Genomic DNA, 22420 nt, shown 5'->3' on the forward strand with positions numbered 1-22420 from the left:
TGAGACCCTCCTCCTGCCAATGAATCTATAAGATCTTCATGAAAGCCATCGCTAATCATTTGCATCAGACTTTGTCATTCACCCAACGCAATATGGATTTATATAAGGGCAAAATATTTTGCATAGTATTCTTAATGCTCAGCTAGGCATTGAATATGCTAAAGCTACTAATCAATAGGTCGTCTTGGATTTAGAGAAAGCCTTTGATCAGTGTATGTTGGAAACTATACACACCATCAATGCAGGTTTCACCTCTCGTGTCATGATGAATGATGGTGTTACTGAGAGCATATCATTAACTCGTTCCGTTAGGCAAGGTTGTCCTCTCATCCCTTTACTTTTTGCCATTGCTACGCACTCCATATTAATGCATCTATCTCAGTTGGCAATGAATAATGAAATTCTGGGACTTTCCTTACCTTCAAGACAACAACTTGTAGGCTGCAGCAGGCTACAGTGTCACTTTCACAGGACACACAGTTAGTACAGCTGGTCTGGTTTGGTACACACTGGACGGACTCTCTGGACTGGGCAGTGACATGTGGCAGGGATACGGATGGTGGTCTAGTGGACATCGTGGCCAGGTGGCAGGTCACCACCCTCAGTTTGGAGATAGACTTAGATGGCTGACATTTATGAGCCGTTGGTGGCTCTTTATGGTGGGACATGTGAGTAGCAGCTGTTGGGTCATGTTTATCATCTTCTTCATATATGGTCCAACGTCGTGGTCTAGAGCAGCAAGTTTGTACACACACCACGTCTGCACCATCCCTGCACATCTAAGCCTCGACACCCCCATTGTACCCGTGAGTTCTGGGCTGGAGCTGAGTGTGCTGCCATGCTAGAGTCTGTATCGGTTCTTTGAGATAGTCGAGTCCATATGTTCTGGTCTGCTGTTGTGTCTCTGTGTTGATTAGCTGTTATCTATTGTTTCCTGTGTTTTCATTCTGTTTTGAGTGAGATGTCACGCACATTGCACTGAGGAGCACCCACTGTAGAGAGCACGACACACTATCCATGCTACAGGTGCTCTCATTTTTGGCACGCCATTGGGACCTCAACTAAAGTCTCACTCTTTGTTGAGTTACAAATTGAGGAGCTAGCTGGGTTTACCTAGCCTCGCCTACTTCACCTTGCACAGTGCAGCCTCCTTGTCTGGTCCAGTTTTACCCTAGACAGCTTAGTCTAGCTGACCTAGTCTCTCGCCCTGCTGGTCTGGTCCTCTCTCGCCCTGGTCCAACCTGCTCCATCCTGGTCTAGTCCTTCCTCATCCCTGGTCCAGCCAGGTGGTCTAGTCACTCGCCCTGGTCTAGTAGAGTCTAGACCTCTATTCATCAGTTGAAAGTCTTCTTGCCCAAAGCTTGGTTGGGTTTGTGGTTACTGCATGACACATACAAGGCGGTCATTAGAGCGTCAAAGCGCACTATTGAGTCCTCTGAAGCACTACCACAGAAGGCATCAACCCTTGGTACCTAGTAGAAGTCCACCAACCTCATCACCCATACCTCCACATACGGCATCATCCATTCCTCCATCCGGTTCTACATCTTCTAGGTCACCCTCCCCAGTAAAGCTCTCTCTCATTTTGTTACAGCAAGCTATTTGAGCAACAAGCTCCTGAGCAAGAGGTCATGGAGGCATTGACCAATGTTTTGGCCAAGGTAAACATCAAGTTTCCTACTTTCAATGGACTCTCCTCAGAAGATGCCGACGACCATGCAAGGAGGTTTGTATCTCTCTGTAGAGGTCGTGGTCTTAATAGAGAAGATGTTTATTTGTTGCTGTTTCCATCAACCTTGGATGGTTTAGCAGACAAGTGGTACAGTCAGTTTGCAGAGAATCACTTTGTAACTTGGGCCACTTTACGACAACAGTTTTGTGAAGCTTTCAGACCAGGGGACTTCCAGGAGAAGGTCCTCGATAAGTTGGCAAACCTGATGCTCTAGTCAAATGAGACTTTTGCAAAGCTCATGACCAGAACAAAGTCTCTGGTGGCCAAGCTTCCTCAGCAACCTTGGGTGAATTTATGGTTAAGAAGTGGGTGGAGAAGGCTCTTCCCAAAACTTCCCAACAAAAACTCCGAGGGAGTCTCTGACCTGACGCCACTCTAGAGGAGTTTGTCGCGACTGCTACTAGGATAGAGGGAGCTAAGAAGCTGTTCATCAACTCCCCTCAGGTAGAGATCCCCTCATTATTTTCGGAAAGTCCTTTTGATCCGTTAACTTCTTCACGCAGGGAACTGGAAGCGCTAAAGTTACATCGAGCTCTTCAACAAGAGAGGTCCTCTCTTAGACAGGAGAAGCTTCCACATCACGAGGCATTGTAACAGATCAAGCGCGAGCTAGAAGAGCTCAAGTCTCAGTAGGAGACTAAGGCTATGGTTTGGTGTAGCTCTTGCCGCTCTCCAGGGCACCCTCCACATGAATGCCCCCTTCGGGTTTACCGCCACTTCTATGAAAAGTCTGGACATGAAGACAAGGACTGCTACTACCTCAAGGGATTGCGCAAATACAGTAAAGTCTTGGTCCTACTCTTTAACAAGGGCCAGCACCGGCATCCAGCATGGTTTCTCCCTGTGGCCACCCACACCACATGCCACCTTTATTGACAGCCCCTCCTATGCAAGGTATGCAAAGTAATTTTCCGTCTTAGAGCTTTTATCATACCCATGCTCCCTCATCACCTCAAAGCTTCTATGCCTCCACCTCCAACTCCATGCACCAGGAGCATGGACCACCTCGTCCTTCGACTCGCCCATTGAATCGGCCCATTTTGTGCTACAGATGCGGGGAATATGCCGTCACACATTGCCCTGAAATGAAGGATCACTACAGTAAGGATTGCCCTAAACTTCGTGCATCCACGGCTTCGATCCCAAGTCAAAATGAGAATGAGTTTACCTTTCCCAAGCTCAATCTGATAGCAGTTAGCACCATACCTCAGCCGCCCCCTTCTACCCACACAAGAGGCTAATCCAATACCTTTGCAAGAGGCTCTTGCCTCGGCAAACGTGCATGAACCCACGCAAGTGTACATATGAAAAGCCCTCGAGCGGGGAGAGATGCACAAGAGCGGAATCATCGTGCTACATAAGACATGGGAGAAGGCAAGCTTTCCATTAAAGCTGTGATCACCTGCACCCACTACTCACACACACTGGAGTTCACAATGAAGAAGAAATAGCCCAAATCAGCCTTCTCTATCAAAATTGGGCACCCCCTCTTCATGTTGAGTCTTGCAATTTAATCTGGAGCCGCAATGTGTCCACTTTGCCTCTTTTAAGTTAATTTCATAGTACCCACCAACTTATAAGTGTAGCGTGGGGCCTAAATGACTTTGAACTGAGCCTAGACACCCATTTATTGCCCGAATTTAGTGCCGATCGGCCCGATCATCTCGTGGCGACCTGCCTTCACTGCCGCGGGTGAAACTCTCGTCCGTCGTACGTTCACACTGACCACACAATGTTCGGCCATTTGGAACTTCAAAAAGAGGGTCTCAAAAATTAAATAAGAATCAAGAGAAAGAAACCAACAACTAAGGTTAGTGGTTGCCATAGCCTCGTGACAATGTACATCTCCTATGTTTTTTTATGTGCATGTTTGGCTTGTATCATGTCATGTGTGCAAGATGGATCCTTTGAGAGCAATTGCAACAAGTCTATTGTAAAGATACTATCACAAACTGATGACGTGGCAATCCAATTGACGTGGACAACTGTACGAATGCATGGAAAACGCGTTGACCTGTTGATATGGCAAGACGTATAGATTTTCGTGAAATGCACTGATGGGTATTGGGGTGGCACAACGTACAGAATTTTCTTTGTTTTTTGCTGGCAGCTTTTGGGCTATTAGCTTTTAAGTTTGTAAGCTATTGATATAACTACTTTAGAGAGGCCATGGGCCTTTAAATATGAACCCATGGATACCCTCTTTCTCAGTTTTAATGACGAGCAATAGAGCGAAAAGGACCCTCAAGCCTTTTAACTAAAGGGGCGCCAGACTTTGGGGCCAATATCCCTCGGTACGGAACTACGCCGGGCCGCGTCGACTCAAGTCAATTGTGATTGATTTGTGAGTGTTTTGTAAGTGATTCTCTCGTGTGTTGTGCCAAATTTCCGACTTGGGGTACCCAAGTCTGTTACAGTGGTATTTGAGCTCAGCCGATTTTCCTTCCGCCGAAAAATCCGATCCCTTTTACTGCGACACACATGGATTTAGGTGATGGCTCTTGCAAGAATCAGATGAACCCACCCGACAATTCTGGATCGAGTGAAAGCACATAAAATTCTAATGGAACAACAAACAAAGACTACGGGCCACCTTAGCCTACCGAGTATGAACGAATGGAGATGCAACGTCAACAGCAAGTTGACACGTGTCTCAAGGCTACCCTTGTTGCTTGATATGCACTAAGCCTGTGATTTGCCAAGATTGAGGAGGTCCAATCGTAGTGCTAGAAGAGGGGGTCGACCAAAGCAAGAAGGGGGCTAGCTTGGGGGGTATACTCTCCCCTGTACACACACACTCATTGTGTGAAGTGAAAAATGCAAGAGCTCCATCTCCTTCTCCAAGCTAGTAGAGAAGTTGAGAGCCTACACCAACACTCTTGGCTATGGAATGCAAATCCAACCAAGAGCCATGCTTCAATGCTTAAGCTTGCCATCTTCAGTACTATGCTATTATGTATGCTAGCAAGAAGAGTGATGATAAGTGAGAAACTATTTATTTCTCACATGAATGTTTCTTCTTCCTCTTCCCTACCCTCATTCCCCGCTAGCTCTCTCCAACTTTGAAGGTGTTTGAGGCCTTGGGATTGAGGCGGGGATAATGCTTTTTCCAAAGTCTACTTGTGCAAAGTAGATGCTTGTGCGAAGCAGATGCTCCAATTTGCTAAGGATCCCCAGTACGTAAAATTTTTGACCCGGCACCCAATTGATGAGATGCATTCCCGATGGCATACGACCATCAATTCACCCTTGAAGTCAGCTCTGAAGAAACCTCTTGTTCTACGGATGTTCATTGAAGATGAACTCGACGATGTTATTGAAAGAGGAGTCAACCAACTTTTGGGGGCCATGAAGCATTCGAGGAGACGCAGCAAGGGAGCCGACTACCCTGGTTACTTGGGTTGTCAGTCTTCTTTTCCTAATGCACAAAAACAAAAGAAGTATGTACGCTTCGAGAGTGTGCCTAGTTTGTCCTCATCTTCTTCTGATAGTTCCAACGACTCTTCCTCTTCTGATTCCAATGATGAGGACAGAAAGGGCAAGACACGACAAAAGAACCAGAGACATGGAAAGAGCAAGAATAAGGCCAAGAAAAGTAGATCCCACCGAAGATCTTGGAAATGATAGTTATGAGGAGGATTCTCTTCTGAGAGTTTGGACTTTGAGGACTACAATCAATAGGACTTTCTCGAAGATAAGAACAAGAGGACCAAAGAATTCAAAGAGGGTGGACAACAAGTAAAATTTGATACCTTTTCAGATTTTAGAGATGCTCACAGGGCCCTCGCTTTTGTTCAACAATTTGACATAGCTTTTTCTGGAGGACGCTACTCAGAGCACTCAAAGTCAACAAGCCAATATCTTATTTGAAAGGAAATGCACAGACATGGTGGTCCACTCTTCTCTTACAAAAAGAAGCACCGATAAAGTGGGTAAAGTTCAAGGGACTCTTTATTTCCTCTTGGCTCACTCAGGAGTACGAACGTGATGTGATTACTTGAATTTATATTGCGAGAGGTTTTGGGATGCCTTTCTACTTGCCTCTTCTTTCAAAAAGATCAGTTTTAAGCAGCAAATCGAGTGATTTTCCTGTGGACTTCCCAAAGAAATTCGAGATTATTGCTTACTACAGAAGTCTGAGTCCATACAGCAACTGATGGGACATGCTAAGCAAGGATTTGCTATGCATTTAGGTAACCTGACTTATCCAATGGATCAACTGTCAACACCACGGACCGGACAAAATTCAACAAATGACAACAGAAGATAAGGGAAGTTTCAGAAAACGAAAGATACTCGTCTCCGAATGGCAGAGGAATAGAAAGTCGATTACCTCAAAGCGAAGAAGTGTTTTGACTGTGGGGAGCAAGGACCCAAAAAGACACCCGAGGGACAATCAGAAGATAGAGCCAGAGAGCTCCAGAGCAACCGAAGAACGTGGAAGAAAAGGAAAGATGAAAGTAGGACTAGTACCAGATTCTGTGGGGACCAGCCCAGATCAGATGGATGAAAGCACAAAACTTTGTCGCATCAAATAGCCAGAAGACTCAATGGGAAAAGTACTTTCCCTCGGTGGAATTTTCCTACAACAACACAATTCATTCATCGACGAGGAAGACGTCATTTGAAGTAATCGAACATGCTAAGAAGGTTCCTCCATTTCTAAGCACCAAAGAAAAGATTTTTGAAGTTGATCAGTACACGAGGGATTTGGACACTGCTTTTGCCAAGGTTCGTGAGGCTCTTGAGAAGTCTCAAGCATGGCATAAAAAGGCAGCGACGGATAAACATAGATGCAACTTGCAGTTGAAGGCAGATAATTGGGTGCTCTTGAGAAGTCTCAAGCATGGCATAAAAAGGCAGTAGATAAACATAGACGCGACTTGCACGCCTAAGGAAACGAAAGGGAAAGGAGCTGCTTTTTCCAAAGCTCAATATGAGATATTATGGCCCTTTCCAAATTCAAGAGAAGATAAATGATGTATCCTTCAGACTGAAGTTGCTAGATACTCGGAAGATTCCCAATGCTTTTCATGCGAGTCTATTGAAACCTTTCAAGGGAGAGGTGCCAGTCATCAGGGAGCCTGAGGAGAAACCTGAAGTAGAAGAGAGCGAGGAGATACTTGTTCCAGAACAGATACTGGCTCACAAGGAAAGGAAAGAGAAAGGTAAAGTGATACAGCGGTTTCTAGTGAAATTCAAGAACTATCCGGCATCGGATGCGAAGTGGATGGAGGAGGACCTAGCAGATACTCCTTAGATATTGGAACTTCACCTTGAGGCTTTTGGTCTAGCTGCGTCTATTCCGAGAGATCCCGCAGATCAGCAGGGTTGAATCTAGTGCAGACGGGACTAGTTACTCCGCTCCTTTGTCACAGATTACCCAGATGGAATAAAGTCACTGAGTTTCCTTTGGATTTTAGGGATAATGATCTGATGTATGAATTTATGAATAAAGAACTGATGTGCTTTAGATGCACTCTCTCACATGACTTTGTTTGAGTGCAGGTTTGAAAGACGAAATGACTGTAGCATCTTGGTCTTGAGATTCTATGGACATGATCGCAATAAGAATTAGTTAATCTGACATCAATGAGGTCCGGTGTGGATCTAGATGCGATTGCTAAACACGTTGCTAGGAATCATGGTCCTAGATCTCGATGGATTCTGTATAATTTGATTTGAATGTGATTTGATGTTCAGTGACTTTCGTCTTTGTGTAAGTATTGGATTTGTGTCATCTAGTGCCTCGGTACTTAGAGTCAGTGTCTACTGAACTGGTTTATGGCTTATGTCTCATTTTGCAAGTGTAATCGAGGGCGATTACAATTCTTTCAAGAGGGGGGTATGTCACAAATTGATGATGTGGCATATCCCAGATGACGTGGACAACTGTACGGACGCCCAAAAACCGCGCTGACATGCTGACGTGGCAGGACGTACGGATTTCCGTGAAATACGCGGCTGACGTGGCACAACATATGGAGTTTTCCGCTGGTAGCTTTTGGGCTATTAGCTTTTAAGTTTGAACGCATTTGATGTAACTGCTTTCAAGAGACCATGGCCTTTAAATATGAACCTAGCGCCACCCTCTTTCTCAGTTTTGTTGATGAGGAAGAGAGCAAAGAGGACCCTTGGGCCTTGTAACTTTGGTCAAGCATTAATATGAAAATAAATACCGAAAGGGGCGCCAGACTTTGAGGCCAATATCTCTAGGCATAGAACTATGCTGGGCGTGTCGACTCAAGTGAATTGTGATTAAGTTGTGAAGTGTTTTTTAAGTGATTCTCTCATGTGTCGTGCCAGATTTCCGACTTGGGTGACCAAGTCTGTTGCAGGTACAATGTGGGCCTCTGCATTAACTAAACCATCAACCATATGCACTTTCAATGACGGTAAAAACAAGCTTTGCCAGGTTCTTATAGACAGGCTGCACACCAATAAATAAATTCAAAATGGAGAAATGAAATGATATATTAACGTCTTCAAAAGGCCAAAATGACCTATGAGACCATCAGATACAAAGTGGTGAATCTAATACAATGTCTGAAGTACAAGTACAAAAAGTACTGAAAGTAAAAATGAAAACTGAAATGAAGTGTGAAATGTGAAATGTGAAAATGGAGAATAGGCCCTCAATGACAATCTGGGTGTCGTGCTAGAATGCCTCTGATCCTCTGCCGGAGTCTCCGTCGATGTAGTGTGCTCCTGTGTCTCGGTCGTGGTCGTCTCGATCTCCCGAGCTCAATTGCCCTGTCAATGAGGGTGCCTCTGGTATGAATGCGGGTACAACCCTGTGCTGGTGGTTGGTCTCTTGCCTCCCTCGATCCAAAGAAGTCTGTGATCTATCTCTGCGATTGTCGTACTCCATGTCTCCCCAACAGACTGTCTCTATGTCGGTGTAGCTCAAGTAGATATAAGCCAAGGCATCTCTGGTCCTGATACCTCATGACTCTATCTAGGGGTCCAAAACCCTCCTTGAATAAGCAATGGAAGCGCCCTCGTATCTCATAATACACAGTGCAGTGGAATATGTAGTGTAGCTCTGTCTCTGGCTCTCTACCGCATAGTTGACATATCCTAGACTCTGGTGGTATCCCTCTGAATCTACCTGTCTCAATCTCCAGCTGGTGTGAGAGAGATCACAAACATTCCAATTAAGCGTAAAAAGTGACTAATTTTCAACAGTGAAGAGGAAGGACATCCCGAAAACATCCTATTAAGTTTTCAATAGCAATGTCTTAAAACGAAACATGAAACTTTACTAATCCATTCACATGGCTGCTTGCATGTGAAGACATGAAAAATCATATCTACAATAGCGAGTCTATTAAGCATTTTCGGGCAACAAACTTCACATAACTGACAAGATGCATATTCTTGGAATGACGGTTGATTTCCAAAGAAAGTCCGATGCATTTGAAATGAGGTTATCTATGATAATTTTACCCCATTACAATAGAGTAAGAACTACACATACGCCTGTATAACGGACTCTTGTCCAGTACAAAGGCCATGTCGCTCATCCCTCAGCTCCAATTACTTTGTACTCTATTGCATGGGAGATGGGGCTAGTTGGTTTCTGATTTTAGAATCCATTCATTTCATTTCTGAGACGTTTCTTATAGTTGTGTGCCACATAGTCAGTGACCCTACCAATACTAATGTGTGAGTGTGTCTGCACTCTGACTGTGTTGCACAAAATTAAATTGATAAAAAGAAGCGAGTCTCTAGGACCCTCTCCCTAAGACATGGCTTTTCAATTCATACCTTAGCAAGGTCCTTTGTGGTTTCTGTTTTTCCTGTGCCTGCAGGTCCTTCAGGCGCACCTCCAAGGTTCAAATGTATAGCACCCATCAATGTTCTATAGCACCTATCTGTCAACGGAGTGATGACCAATCTGCTTGAATTTCCCAAGTACTCATAACCATATTCACGAGAGCAGTTCATCATACGAACGAAACAAGTATCTTTTTCCCAGTACATTCGAAGCTGGCTTTGCCATAAAAAATCATACTCATTCTGGACAGCTTCCTTTGCCAGAATAGCAACTACATCTCGTGCATGGACATCCATGACAACCAAAGCACTGAGAGTAGCACGATTTAATTTTGTAAGGTTTCCTCTTACTAAAGAAACGATCTTCCCAAGCTGTTCTGTACACTTCTTCTCAAAATCATTCAAGCCATTTCCACCAGCCAGGATGCTTTCTGTAAGCATTTTCGTCCAGTATATAGCACTTACAACAAGAACAATTTGTCCAGGCCACTGAAGAACCCAACTCTCACGAGCCACCTCTGCATAGGCGACCACAGACTTGGCACATTGGTCTTGTAAAGACTGCAGCATTCCTTCTTCCACCTGTGCAGAGTTGACTGTCACAGAGAGTCAATTGGCTTGCATTCAGATTAGATGAAATAGCTGTGCAGTAGTTCTTTCAACTTAAATATATCATAATCTGCCTTTTTGTGAACATCCTTCTATCCCACCTTCCTTAAAGGACTAGCCATGAGGTATCACCTGTAAAAGCCACTTTTCTACTGCTCCTTGTGCTGTTTTGGGATTGAACTTGTCCGTCAATGCCACGACTTCCCCTTCCGCAGACACCATCGCAGTCACATCCAGGTTTTTCTCGAATCTTAGAGCATTGATGCCTTCAAAGCATTTCTTCAGGTGTGGCTGCACCCTCAGTGGATCTTTTGTCTCCGAAAGAATCTCTAGCATTTCGTCATTTGAAAGAAAGAAAAACCTTGGAAATGCTACTCTTTTCACCTGTAATTCAAGCATTTCATAGTAAAACTGCTCAATGATGTAAGAATTTTCATGTCTTTAAAATGAATAAGAATCAATGTATGTTGCACCTCGAGGTAAGACGCTAAGCCCTTATTGATGGCTTCAAGTAGCCTATTGGCCTCCTTGAGCTTCTGTAACCTATCCACATCATTTGCTGCTTCCAAACAAGCCGGGTTCGAAGATGTTCTCTTCATCACTTCTCTCCAGGTTTGATCCACAGTGGAGAACTTCTCCCCTTCCTCTGGCATTTGTCGCATGATATCTTTGGAGCCGAAAATTGGGCCCAAGTACTGCCAAGTTGCTTGACAATCTAGCCAGTTATCCAGCAAATCCTAGAAGTATTCAATGAACTTGCGAATATTAAAATTTGGTGAAGGCTAGAAGCTTCATAATAGCAATTCGATGGCCTTCTTGTTGTAATTAGATGATACAGAATTTGGTTGGAAAACCTTCAACTTGGAAAATTAAACCTGGCATGAGTATCTGACAGTCTTGCTTCTTGAACTTGTAATTGATCTAAGTGCAAGCATGGATTACAAATCATTACCCTTTAACTTCGATTACCCATTGCAAAATACACTTTCTAAGCCCTCAACAGTTCTAAGCATGGCTACAGTATCTCAAAATCTTACACCTTGGCCTTGTAGGTCCAATGGTTGTTTTCTTCAACATAGTCACCTCGTAGGAATGTAACTAGAAAAGTTCGAACTGGGTATACAAGAACCCACAGTGCATGGGACTCTCCGCATGACAGTGAATCGTTTCACCCCGAAACGTGGGCGTTTCACCCCGAAACCTTTCACCCTGGGCTAAGGCCTCACGGAAAAGTATGGCCGAAATGGCAATTTCGTGTATATATAGTATTATATACATACATGATAGGTGTACATAGTGGAATGTACATTTGCACACATTTCAGTCATTCACCAATTAATCCAAGAATCAGTAATTTTTTTTTTTTTGAGAAAAAGATCCTTCTATTAGTAAATGAAAGCTGCCCATAGGGCTACAACCACCTCTGCAAGAGAGGGCTACAACAAGCATGGTGGGGAGACTCTCCCAATGAAAGAACAATATATATACAATGAGGCTAAATCAGGGGATGGGAGGAGGGAAAAGCCACACAGGTGGTTGGTAATGCCATCGGAGCACACCCTGTACAATGGTATAGAAAGGCCCAGGGCGCCAGAGTCGAAGGAAAGCCTCGCGGCGCTCCCGCATGCGATCGGAGCTGCTCTGTAGTCCCTCAAGCTGTCCTCTGAGAGTATGGATCAGCTCTAGCCAGAAGTCACGAACAATCTCTGCTGGCGGCACAGAGCGGGCCTCAAAAATGCGGAAACAGAGGGCCCTCCAAATGAACCACAGTGTCAGGCCACTGATGAGCTCCCAACACTCCTCTCTCTCACTGCACCACTCCTGTGGAGTAAGCTCTGTAGCAGGCTGGAGTGTAGGACGCCCCCCCCGTATCACTATCATCCTGCTAGTGGAAGATAGCTCAAACTGAAGTGCCGGGCCCGTGAGAGTGGACCAAGCCGCTGCCCCCAAGTGTACTGTCTAGCCGTGGAGAGAGGAGGCATCAACCCAAGAACTCGTAGCCACACATGCTGGGCCGAGGGACAGTCCCAAAGACAGTGACGCTGACTCTCCACCAACTGTCACAGGTGCGCCTCGGCTGTCTGGAGTCCCACAGCCTCTGCCAAAAGGCTGCCAAGAACTCGACTGAGGCCCTCCTCCTGCCAATGACGTGCTGCAACGGGGCGGGCCTCTCTCTGTGCTGCAAGTATATGACATCCAAGCCGAGCAGTGTACTGAAAGAAGGGGACTCATGGGTGGTCTGCAGAAGAGAAGGGGTCCCTCCATAGCCACTCACCAGGATCCCACTGTACTCGTGCCAGTGGACAACACTCCCAAGCCCATAGCCTCCAGTGTCCAGTCTCAAGAGCTGCTGGGTCAGGGTCAATGACGCAAGTCCTCCCACACATGCCCACAACTCGGATCCTCTGAAAGAGGCACTCTGCTACTTGTGGGGCCTCTACTGCAACTCGCTGTAATCGTCGCCCACCCTGAAGCTCGAAGAACAGGGCTGGGACAGTCTCTGAGAAGACCCTGACTTAAATGAGAACCTCCAGTCGTGTGAAGGCTCCCATCCACCGGGGTGCTAGTGGCTCGAGAGGCGTGAGCCACTCAGTTGGAACTCACTCTGAGATGTCCAGACACATGCTCTGCACCCCTCTCATGCCCTGCAGCTGGAAACCCTGCACCTCCTCTGACAAATCTGTGAACTCTAGCCAGTCACCTAGAGAGCGCGCTAGACCTGCACATCGGTTGCACATCGGTTGTCGCTGCTCCAGGCCACGCCGCAAGAGCTCTCAAGAACGAAGCAAACTCACAGCAAAGCGGTCCTCCAGTCTCCTGCTCAAACCAACTCGGCGCATCTCTGTAAAGATCCATCTGGTCGAAGGTTGCCAAGGGCCTCTTGACTAAGGCACCCTGGCGCGAAGCCTCTGCAACAAGAACTCCTTCCAGGGCTCCTCACCTTGAAGAAGTCCTCTGACTATGAACTTCCCTAGAAGGGCTCTGCTCTGCTGTGCTGGATCAATGATCCCAAGCCCTCCATGAGAACAAGGAAGCGTGATGACCGACCAAGCCACCTTGGCTTGGGCCATCTGAGTGTCACGTCCTGACCAAGGGAAGTTCCTGATCAGCCTCTACCTGGCTGATACAAGAACTCGAGAAGATCCAACAGGAAGTGATGTACCACATAGTCGCCAACAACACCTGGTTGGCAACTACTACTATACCAGCCAGCGAAAGTCGTGCTGAGCTCCAGTGTAACAGCTTGCTCCTGATGGACGGGAGAAGAGGAGCAATCTGCTGCTCGGGGGACAAATCCAAACCAACCTGACAACCCAAGTACCGAACTGCAGTCCCTGGGGAAATCCACCTGAAACCCTCTCCTGGCATCCAATCTGGCACAGGAGCACTACCAACCGAGAAAGCCACTGTCTTTCTCTTGTTGATCAGTGCGCCCGATGCACAGCAGAAGGTCTCCAGAGACTGCTCACATCATTGAGGATTGGCCTCCTGGCCATCTAAGTACAAGGCTGAGTCATCGGAAAACTCAGCATCTAGTAGCTCCTCTCCCCGAATAGGGAGTGCTAAGCCCTGAAGACCAACTTGCTGTGACACAAAAAATCTGCTCATCGCCTTCGCATAGAAAAGAAAGAGAAAAGGAGCAAGAGGACAACCGTGTCTGACCGAGGGTGTGAGCATGAAGCGCTCACCTCTCCCCCCTGCCAAAAGCACCTGACTGTGAGCCTGTCTGTACAAAGCTGACACCCCTCTGATCCATGCATCTGAGAAGCCCATCCTGCTGAGAGTACCCTCTAGAAAGTCCCAGTCAACTCGGTCGTATGCCTTCTCAAAATCGAGAAGAAGAATCACAAGGTCCTCACCACGGAGCCATGCCAGGGCAGAGGCCTCCCAGAAAGTAGAGATGTTGTCAAGGATACTACGTTCCTTGACAAAACCTGTCTGAGTCCCATATATAAGGCTCTCTAAAAGTGGCTGAATCCTCAAACTCAGAGCCTTGGCAAGAATTTTATAGGCTGAGTTGAGGATGGTGATGGGGCGCCACTGTCGAATCTCATCCAAGGAGCCACCTTCCTTGGATGAGATAGATCAGGCCCTCACTCATGCTCTCAGGCATCACCCGTGTGTGCAAAATGTACTGAAAAGCACTACAAAGATCTGGGCCAAGAAGGTCCCAGTACTCCAAGAAAAAGTTGGGAGTCAACCCAGCCTCACCTGGGCAGCTACCACGAGGGAGGGCCCTAAGAGCTGTGTGTAGCTCCTCAAGCTGAAGTGGCATCTCAAGCCTCTGGCGCATCTCCTTTGTCACAAGACACGGCATCTGTGCCCAAACCTGCTTCCTGCATGCATCTTGCCGCTCTGACTGAGGCTCAACCGACAGTAACTCGCGGTAAAAGTCAGTAGCAACTGCACGCATATCCTCGGGCTCACAAGCAACTAACCCATCGGGCCTCCTCAACTGAATGACCTTGGCATGCGAGTGCCGAGGTCCCACTGTCTCAAAAAAGGCACCAGTCACACTGTCACCCACCTGAGTCCACTGAGATGCCTGTCGGTGAAAGGCAAACTCATGACGCCTCTCCTCTGTGCTAGCAAGCTCCTGTCGAGCCTGCTGTAATTGCTCCTCCAACCATGGACTGTCTGGATGCTGCTCCTGCATCCTCTATAGTGAAGCAATGCCTCGTCTGAGACGCTGCTCCGCCTCCCTCGCTGCCACCCGGCAGGCAAGAGACTCCTGAAGAAAAAAGTGGCTAAGCTGAGCTAGGCCTGAGGCCACTCTGTCTGTAGGTGAGACCTGGCTGTCCATGCCCTCTGTCCAGAGAGCCTCTACCCTCTCTTTGAGTGTTGAGTCCAACAAGATCCTCTCTGGGATGCGAAGCATCGTGCTCCCAATCCTCTGCCTGTCTGCCACTGTGAGGATCACTGGAGCATGGTCCGAGAAGGAAGTCCCTGCCAGGATGCCCACTGAACCCCCCAAGTCACTGAAGTGGTCACTAGTGTAGAAGCGATCTATCCGCGATAGATTCACTCCTCACTCTGCGGTCCGATCTAGAGAAGGCAAGACTGTTTGGGGGCCTCACAAAACCAGAGTGCTGCCATGTATCCGAGACCCTCAAAGTCATACACAACCTCTCCCAAGCTGCCAAATCGACTCCATACACAATAGCATGGCTGCCACCAATCCTGTCAGAAGGGTCCTCCAACATGTTGAAGTCCCCTCCTACACACCAATGATCGACGTGCGGCAAAGACTCAACAATCTGTGACCAAAACTCTGCACGAGCACTCGCCACATTGGGCGCATAGATGTTCAGGAAGCCCACAAGGCCACCCTGAACCTGCATAGTAATCCACTGAGCCCTACCTGGCACAATAATCCCTCCGCCCACAACGGCTTGCTGTAATGAGTCCGCAATAGTCATACAAACCCCACCTTGGATGCCTCCAGGTCCAAAAGCAGCTGACCAAAAGGTATCATAACGACCACGCAAAATCTGACCACATCGCCGAATGCGGCTCTCACACAGATGGTGCTCGTGAAGCATAAGGAGATCAATCTCTCCTCCCACAAGGCAACGCTGAAGCTCCTGACGCAATTGGCCTGCACGTTCCATGAGACGATCCTCATGGGGAGCGAGAGAGAAAAGATGCTGCCGCAGCAGCAAGACGGGCTATCTTCAAGGCAGGCTTAGATGGGGAGTAATCCGCATCCGAGCGTCCTCTAGATAGGTGTGACTGCAGTGAGTGCCTAGCCCAAGCCCAAGCAGAGCGAGCCGTGCGTGACGCAACCTCCTCTATCCAGGAGTCCTCATGAATGTATACATAGCAAGGCAAACACTGCGTATCGGCAAAGAAGTACACCACAATGTGCCTACATCCTGCTGAGTCTGGGGGTGTCACCGCAAACTTGGCCAATGGCCACAAAGTCTGCAGCATATCTGTAACTCCAAGTTCTCCAATGTGGTGAGAGAACTCTAAGACCTGTGTATGCAACCATCCCACCACTGAGTTAAGGGACCACTCTGTCTCGGCCCTACCACAGAGGGGGAAAGAGAAACCAACTGCTGAGTCCAGGGCCTTTGTCCCCCTAGCGGCGAGGAACAAAACATGGACCCTGAAGCAGGCTGCCTCATGGTCTGCTGCGGAATCGCCGAGAAAACGAGTGAAGCCGTAGTCGAAGAAGTCCCAGCGGCGTCGAATGTCAATGCTCGTTAGCCCACGAGGGATGGCTGCAAGGGAGGATGTCTGAATCTGCAGAGGGGGCCGCAAGAAGGGCTGACCCTCTCTCACTAGGCGGCTCGCGGCAAAGGCGCTGCCAAGAGATCTCCTAGCAACCGGAGAGGGACCAGTCTCTTGAGCCGACTGAGGAACTGGAGTAGGAGGGGGGGGAGAAGGAGCTGGAGAGAGTGGAGGAGAAGAGGGGCGGGATGGGGCGACAGAAGTAGAGGGGCGAGGTGGAGAGGCGACGAGAGCAGAAGGCGGGGAGGATGAGGCATAGGGGGGAAACTCTGGGGGGGGGGGGGGGGAGCGGCTGTCGAGGGAGAAGCAGAGGTAGGGGCTGGCGTAGGGAACTCCTCTTGCTCAAGAGGACCAAAACGGTTCCCTGTGGGAACCCACTGCTGCTGAGTAGGCACCTGAGGGCCACTCTTAGTGCCAGGCTGACGCTGTGGCCCCTGGCGTCGGCGGCCACGGGCCTGCTACCACCCCTCCTCCGCTGGAGCCCCAGCCTCGGAGGGTGGCTCTGCATCTGTACGCTGTGCCGCTGGTTGTGGCTGCGGGCCAGCCCTGGCAGTCTGGGGCTAAGGCTATGGTGCAGGTCGCGGCCTTCTCCGTGGACAGGCCTTCGCTAGATGGCCCATCTGTCGGCAAATGAAGCACTGGTTCGGGAGGCCCGCGTACTCCACACTCTGTCGAAACCAACCCCCACTCACCCGAGGTTAAAGGATAACCTTCGGGAGCGTGTGGGTATCTCCGACCAAAACTCGAACTGAGGGAATGCCAACTGCCTTGGCAGCTACTGATGCTGCAGTGAGAGGTGTCTCCAGGACAGTCCCAATGGTGGAACCGATCCTGGAAAGAAGTGGTAGGTACTCCCTCCGTAAACCCGGAAAGCAGACTGAGATGGGGATGTCTGCCTCCTCTACTAGAACATCCGAAGCCGGGTCAAAACCATGTCGCCACTGTCGAAAGTGGGCACGTGATGCTCGGATGGCCAGTGGACTCATAGCTATGACCTTGGACGCCATCTCGGAGGACTCAAACTCGATCTGATAGTAACCCCGTCCGAGAATCTGGACATCCAAAATCTTTCCCACCTCTGCGAGAAGGCGGGCCTGGAGAAGGTCTCGCAGCTCTCCTCTGCTAGGTCGGGTGCCGAAAATCTTGCAGATGACTGAGGTCGCCTACAATCGCTCTACCTCTGCGGCAAGGCTCGCTTGCTCTGTAGACGAGAGAGCAGGTCGAATGGTGGGCTCAGCGGGGTCGGGCGAGGGGGCTTCTGGCAAGTCCCTCTGTGGCGAAGCTGGAGCCTCCATCTGTGTCTACTGCTATGGCGTAAGAAGGGGACGACGGGATGGCGCTGCAATTAGGCGCGTCAACACTGCCAAGAATCAGTAATTTGACCATTTAATTCTCAAATCAACAAATTCAATGTAAGCACATCAAATTAAACACACATTTTTTTTTTTGGTAAATCGATGTTTATTGATGGGAAACCTCAGCAAGAGGAAAACCCACCACAGAAAAGAGTATACAAACGAAGAGCGCTATGCATCAAAAGGATGCAAGCCTAAACTGAGCTCTAGAAACAGATTAAAAAGAGCTCAAAAGTCTCCAGAGATAGGTCACCACTCTCAAAGAAGAATTGTAAAGTCTATCTCAAGGAGACCTTGAATGCAACAAAGATATATGAGCGAGGCTGGTGAGACATCAACTCGTTAATGAAGTTCCAGATACCCCAAAGTAACTAGAAGCTCACCCAAGAGAAGACGACCTTATGAGATCTCAGGGGAGTAGGAAGCACTCAAAACAGCCAAAATGTTTCCCAAAACGTTGCGAGGGAAAACATAAACTTAGGGATTGAGTAACTTGGCAAACAAGATTCCTAGTAGGCTAACAATATCAAAGCAAGTGAGCAAGGTGGTGGGTAGGGACTAGGGAGAAATGAAATGAAATGTTATATTAATGTCTTCAAAAGGCCAAAGTGACCTATGAGACCAGAAAGTTACAAGGTGGTGGATCTGATACAAAGTCAGAGTAACAAAATAACAACAGTACAAAACAAAGATATATACTATGGGACCCTAGACTGGTCGATGTGAACTAAGCAAAAATGGGCGGCTTGCTGGGATAGCTGAATCACAGGAGATCTAGCATCGGTCGTTGGCGGATCTCATCAATCTCCTCCATGGTTAGCAGTCTGACCGGGCGTCGTGCATGCCTGGCCAGAGTGCTCCGAATCTTCTGACGTAGCCTCCGTCGATGCTGTGTGGTCCTCCGCAGTCGTGGGCGCCTTGATTTCCCCAGTTCAAAGAGGGGCCAGATGGGGACACTTGAGCTTAGAGAAATCTTCACAACTATACTCAAGGAGGTCAATATATGTGTCGACCGAGAGTTTAGGCACGCTTTGATGTTAGCCTGGACATTTTGTAGCTCTTTTGTGAGTTCACATGGTACTCCAAAAACCTTGTAGTGTTCTTTGAAAAATTCACAGACAGCATTTGGTGGATACAGCTGAAGCTGACCTATGCCGGGCTTGAAAAAAACATGCCCTTTGTGGCCCTTGCAAGCAATCTCCTATGAAGATTCCAGACAGTAGGATCTCCTATGAAGATTCCAAACAATAGGATCTGTGAGTTGTACAATCACTGGTCTTGCCGGTAAGAATCTTCTCTTCTGGGACATAGGCCACAAAATATGTCTGTCTGCTCCATATCCGCTAGGATGTAGGAACCTGGTCTAGCAGCACTAGATGATCCCACATCCATGCAGCCGAAAGAACGGGCTGGGGCTTGTCAGAGCTGCCCAAGTTTACTTCTTTTACCTGGTCTAGAGAGGGCACTGTTGAAGATTTCTCTGTAGGTGGAGAGGTTGTTGCTTCTTGGAGCATAGAGACATCATGACCTGCTGCTTGTGGCCATCCTTGAGAAAGCTCGTCAAAGGGTAGTTCATCAGACACAGAGGAGGTTGAGGGCTGGCTAACTCTTGTAAAGGAGATTTTTTACTCTTCTATGGTCCCTAAGGGGCTCACCAAACCCAAAGGCTTCCACTGTAGGAGCATATGAAGCATCAGATCCCCGACCCCAACCTTGGAACTGGCTAGAAAGGGAGCAGTAGGGGAGCTTATCGGGTGCAGCTAACATCCTATGCATGTGGCCATCATCCTCCACCTCAAACTGGAAAAATGACCCACCAGCCATTTGGCCGTGGCGGTGGTTAAGCAAGGGGCTAATCCACTTAGTGCTTGGGGAGGCCTCTGGCTGCTGTACCCGTACTCTGACACCTCTCTTGCCCTGGGTGTCAAATTTTGGGACTGTTGTGGAAGCTGATGAAAGGTAAGACGAGAACTGAGAGGGCTATTTGTACTACTAGATGCATCTGAATCACACAAACATAGTCAACTGAAGCAGAAAACATCCACACAATTCCAAGAAACCAAAAAATGCTTGTAAAGCTTATTTATAGCAACACTCTCAGGAAAAACACTCTTGGTTCACATGTCTCATGCAACCTCAGCTATAATGGCAATGTACTGAACCTAATCTAGCCCTCCAGTTTCCCTGTGCGTCAGTATTGACTTTCCAATCAATGTCTACCTCAAAGATTAGTCAGGCCTTATCCCTGGTCACTGGACGTTGCAAATTGAGTTCCCATTCATGATAAAAATGGAGGATCTTAGGATTTCTGTTGTACTAATTTGAAGGAACTTTTCATAGTCCATAAGACTCTTTGAAAAAAGTAGAATAACCTTAAAAAACTGACTGAAAACTATAACCCAAGATCAAGTATCAATCATAAGAAACAGATACAATACCTGCATGTTGAGCATGAGTCTTCGCCATTTGCCAGCTCTTTCTTCGAAGAACTTAATGAAAGGTGATGCACACATAGACTGAATTTTCACAAGCTGATCATCAAGAATCTGCTGTATATCATCGATTCCTCCCAAGATGAAGGTTCCAGAATCTTTATATGACAAAACTACAAACAGAACACCATTCCATTCTGCCGCCATTTTATCTAGGGTCCTTTCAAAGGAGTACTCTTTGCTTGCAACTGCTGTCAATGCTCTAACCTGAACAATGTACAGTAAAAATGAAAATAAAGAAAATGACATGAAAGTTTTTCCAAATATCAAAAGTGCAGAAAGAACACTTCTCGATCCTCGATAAGCACTAACAGTGTGAACATAAACAAGACCTATAAAACATACTTGTGGAAAACCCCAGGATGACGGAAGATCCACAAAGACGATAATGTATAGAGTAAAATCTTCCATTCAGACCATGAAGAAGAGGGTCAAGGTAGTTAAGAACTAAAAGCAGTCAAAAAATAGCTCTAGGATCTGATGAGAGATGTGTAAAAACTCTCGAAGATGACATCCAAAAGAAGTGAAAAGAATCTCTTCGAGGTTGAAGGAACAAAAGATCATTGCTAAAACTCCAAATAGACCACAAAGCCCAATACTGAACCGCAATGAAGAAGATGATAGCAGCCAATAGAAGGGAAGGACATCACATCAAATAGCCAAAACCACTTCCCAAAGCGGAGAGAAAGGAATCTCACACAAAAGGCAATTGGAAATGTGCAAAAGCAATGCTCGAGAGGAGGGAAGGAACCAAATAAAATGTTCATAAGTCTCCTCCACACGCCAACAACATGGACATTGTGCATCTGAAATTTTACATTTGGCAAGCACAATGCCTACTGGAAGCACTCCAACAAGCATTGCCATAGAAACACACGTTCCGAGATGAATTCTCCATATGCATGCAAGACATTTTCCCCACCCTGTGCTGCTAGATTAGGTAGTTTCATTTATGCACTCATTTAAAGATGTTTTCGCAAGGACTTACCAGGGTCTGAAAGGGATACCCCCGGAGCTAGGAGCCCACACTATACCTCTGGTCAGTGGAGCCAAACCAGTCAGACTTCGGACCTATAAGCTGAAATCTTATGTCAGATTTTAGTCCGCCGAACACGCCACCGTATAGAGGTGGTGCAGCCCAACAGAAAGAGATTATGAGTCGGGTCAATGAGATTTTAGAGAAGGGGCTGATGCAGTCTGGTTCATCCCCTTTTTGTTCGCCTACACTCCTAGTGCAGAAGAAGGATGGTTCATAGCGCACATGCATTGACTACCACGCTTTGAATAAAATAATCATCAAGAACATGTTCCCCATACCAAGGAAAGATGACATTCTTGATTGGTTTGAGGGAGTATCATTGTTTATCAGGATAGATTTAAAGAGTGGGTACCATCAAATACGCATTAGGTCAAAAGATGTCCATAAGACTGCTTTAAGGACAACATTTGGTCTTTATGAGTTTTTTTTCATGCCATTCCGTCTCACAAATGCTCCAGCCACATCAAACAGAATGATGGACAAAATATTTAGAGCACACGGAAACTTCGTGGGTACATTCTTTGATGACATGATTGTCTTGTCAAAGTCAAAAGAGGAGTGTAGGGATCATTCATTCACTTTCTTGGCCACATTGTTTCAAAGGATGAGGTACGTATGGATCCTGCTAAAAGGGAAGCAACCAACCCATGGACAGATTTGAAGTCTGTACATGACATACGAAGCTTCATAGACTTACGTTCCTATTACAGAAGGTTCATCCGAAATATTGCTTCCCCACTCCATACACCACAAAGGAAGGGAGTTACTTTCAAGTGGACAACCAAGGAAATACTTTCCTTTAAACACTTGAAAGAAAAGCTGACTTCAGATCCAATAGTCATTTTGCCAGACCTTCTGAAACCTTTTGTGGTTCAATGCGATGCACATGGGTGTGGAAGTCGACGATGTGGAAGCGTAGAGCAATGAGGAGAATACACAAGAGAGAGAAAGAGAGAGAGATATTGTTGAACCAACTGACCTTAGCAATGAATTGATACAAATACAATGGGGACAATGGGTTGTATAAATACCTACCTTAGCAAATTGCACTACCCAGACTTTGACAAATAAATGACATAAATACCTAAAAGCCACATTGGGCAATTCACATGAGATGCCTTAACTTCAACACCATCTCTGTAGCTCATAGTGGACATAAATAGTGAGACCAAGTTGA

At 47.0% G+C, this 22420-nt stretch overlaps 1 protein-coding gene across 9 annotated transcripts in view; it reads right to left on the minus strand.

Moving 5' to 3' along the window:
- The window catches only part of LOC147430133 (uncharacterized), a 213446-nt gene that overhangs the window by 60613 nt on the left and 130413 nt on the right, over positions 1-22420 (minus strand). For all 9 annotated transcript variants that reach the window (XM_086494644.1, XM_086494643.1, XM_086494642.1 and 6 more), the window contains 4 exons: positions 20151-20411; positions 10594-10857; positions 10253-10504; positions 9503-10093 (listed from right to left, as the gene is read on the minus strand). In XM_086494644.1, the coding sequence (XP_086350770.1) occupies positions 9503-10093; positions 10253-10504; positions 10594-10857; positions 20151-20411 (1368 nt within the window). The remainder of the gene's footprint in view (positions 1-9502; positions 10094-10252; positions 10505-10593; positions 10858-20150; positions 20412-22420) is intronic.

Source organism: Adiantum capillus-veneris, chromosome 22 (assembly GCF_014529385.1).
Source record: "Adiantum capillus-veneris isolate H3 chromosome 22, ASM1452938v2, whole genome shotgun sequence".
Lineage (NCBI taxonomy): Eukaryota > Viridiplantae > Streptophyta > Polypodiopsida > Polypodiales > Pteridaceae > Adiantum > Adiantum capillus-veneris.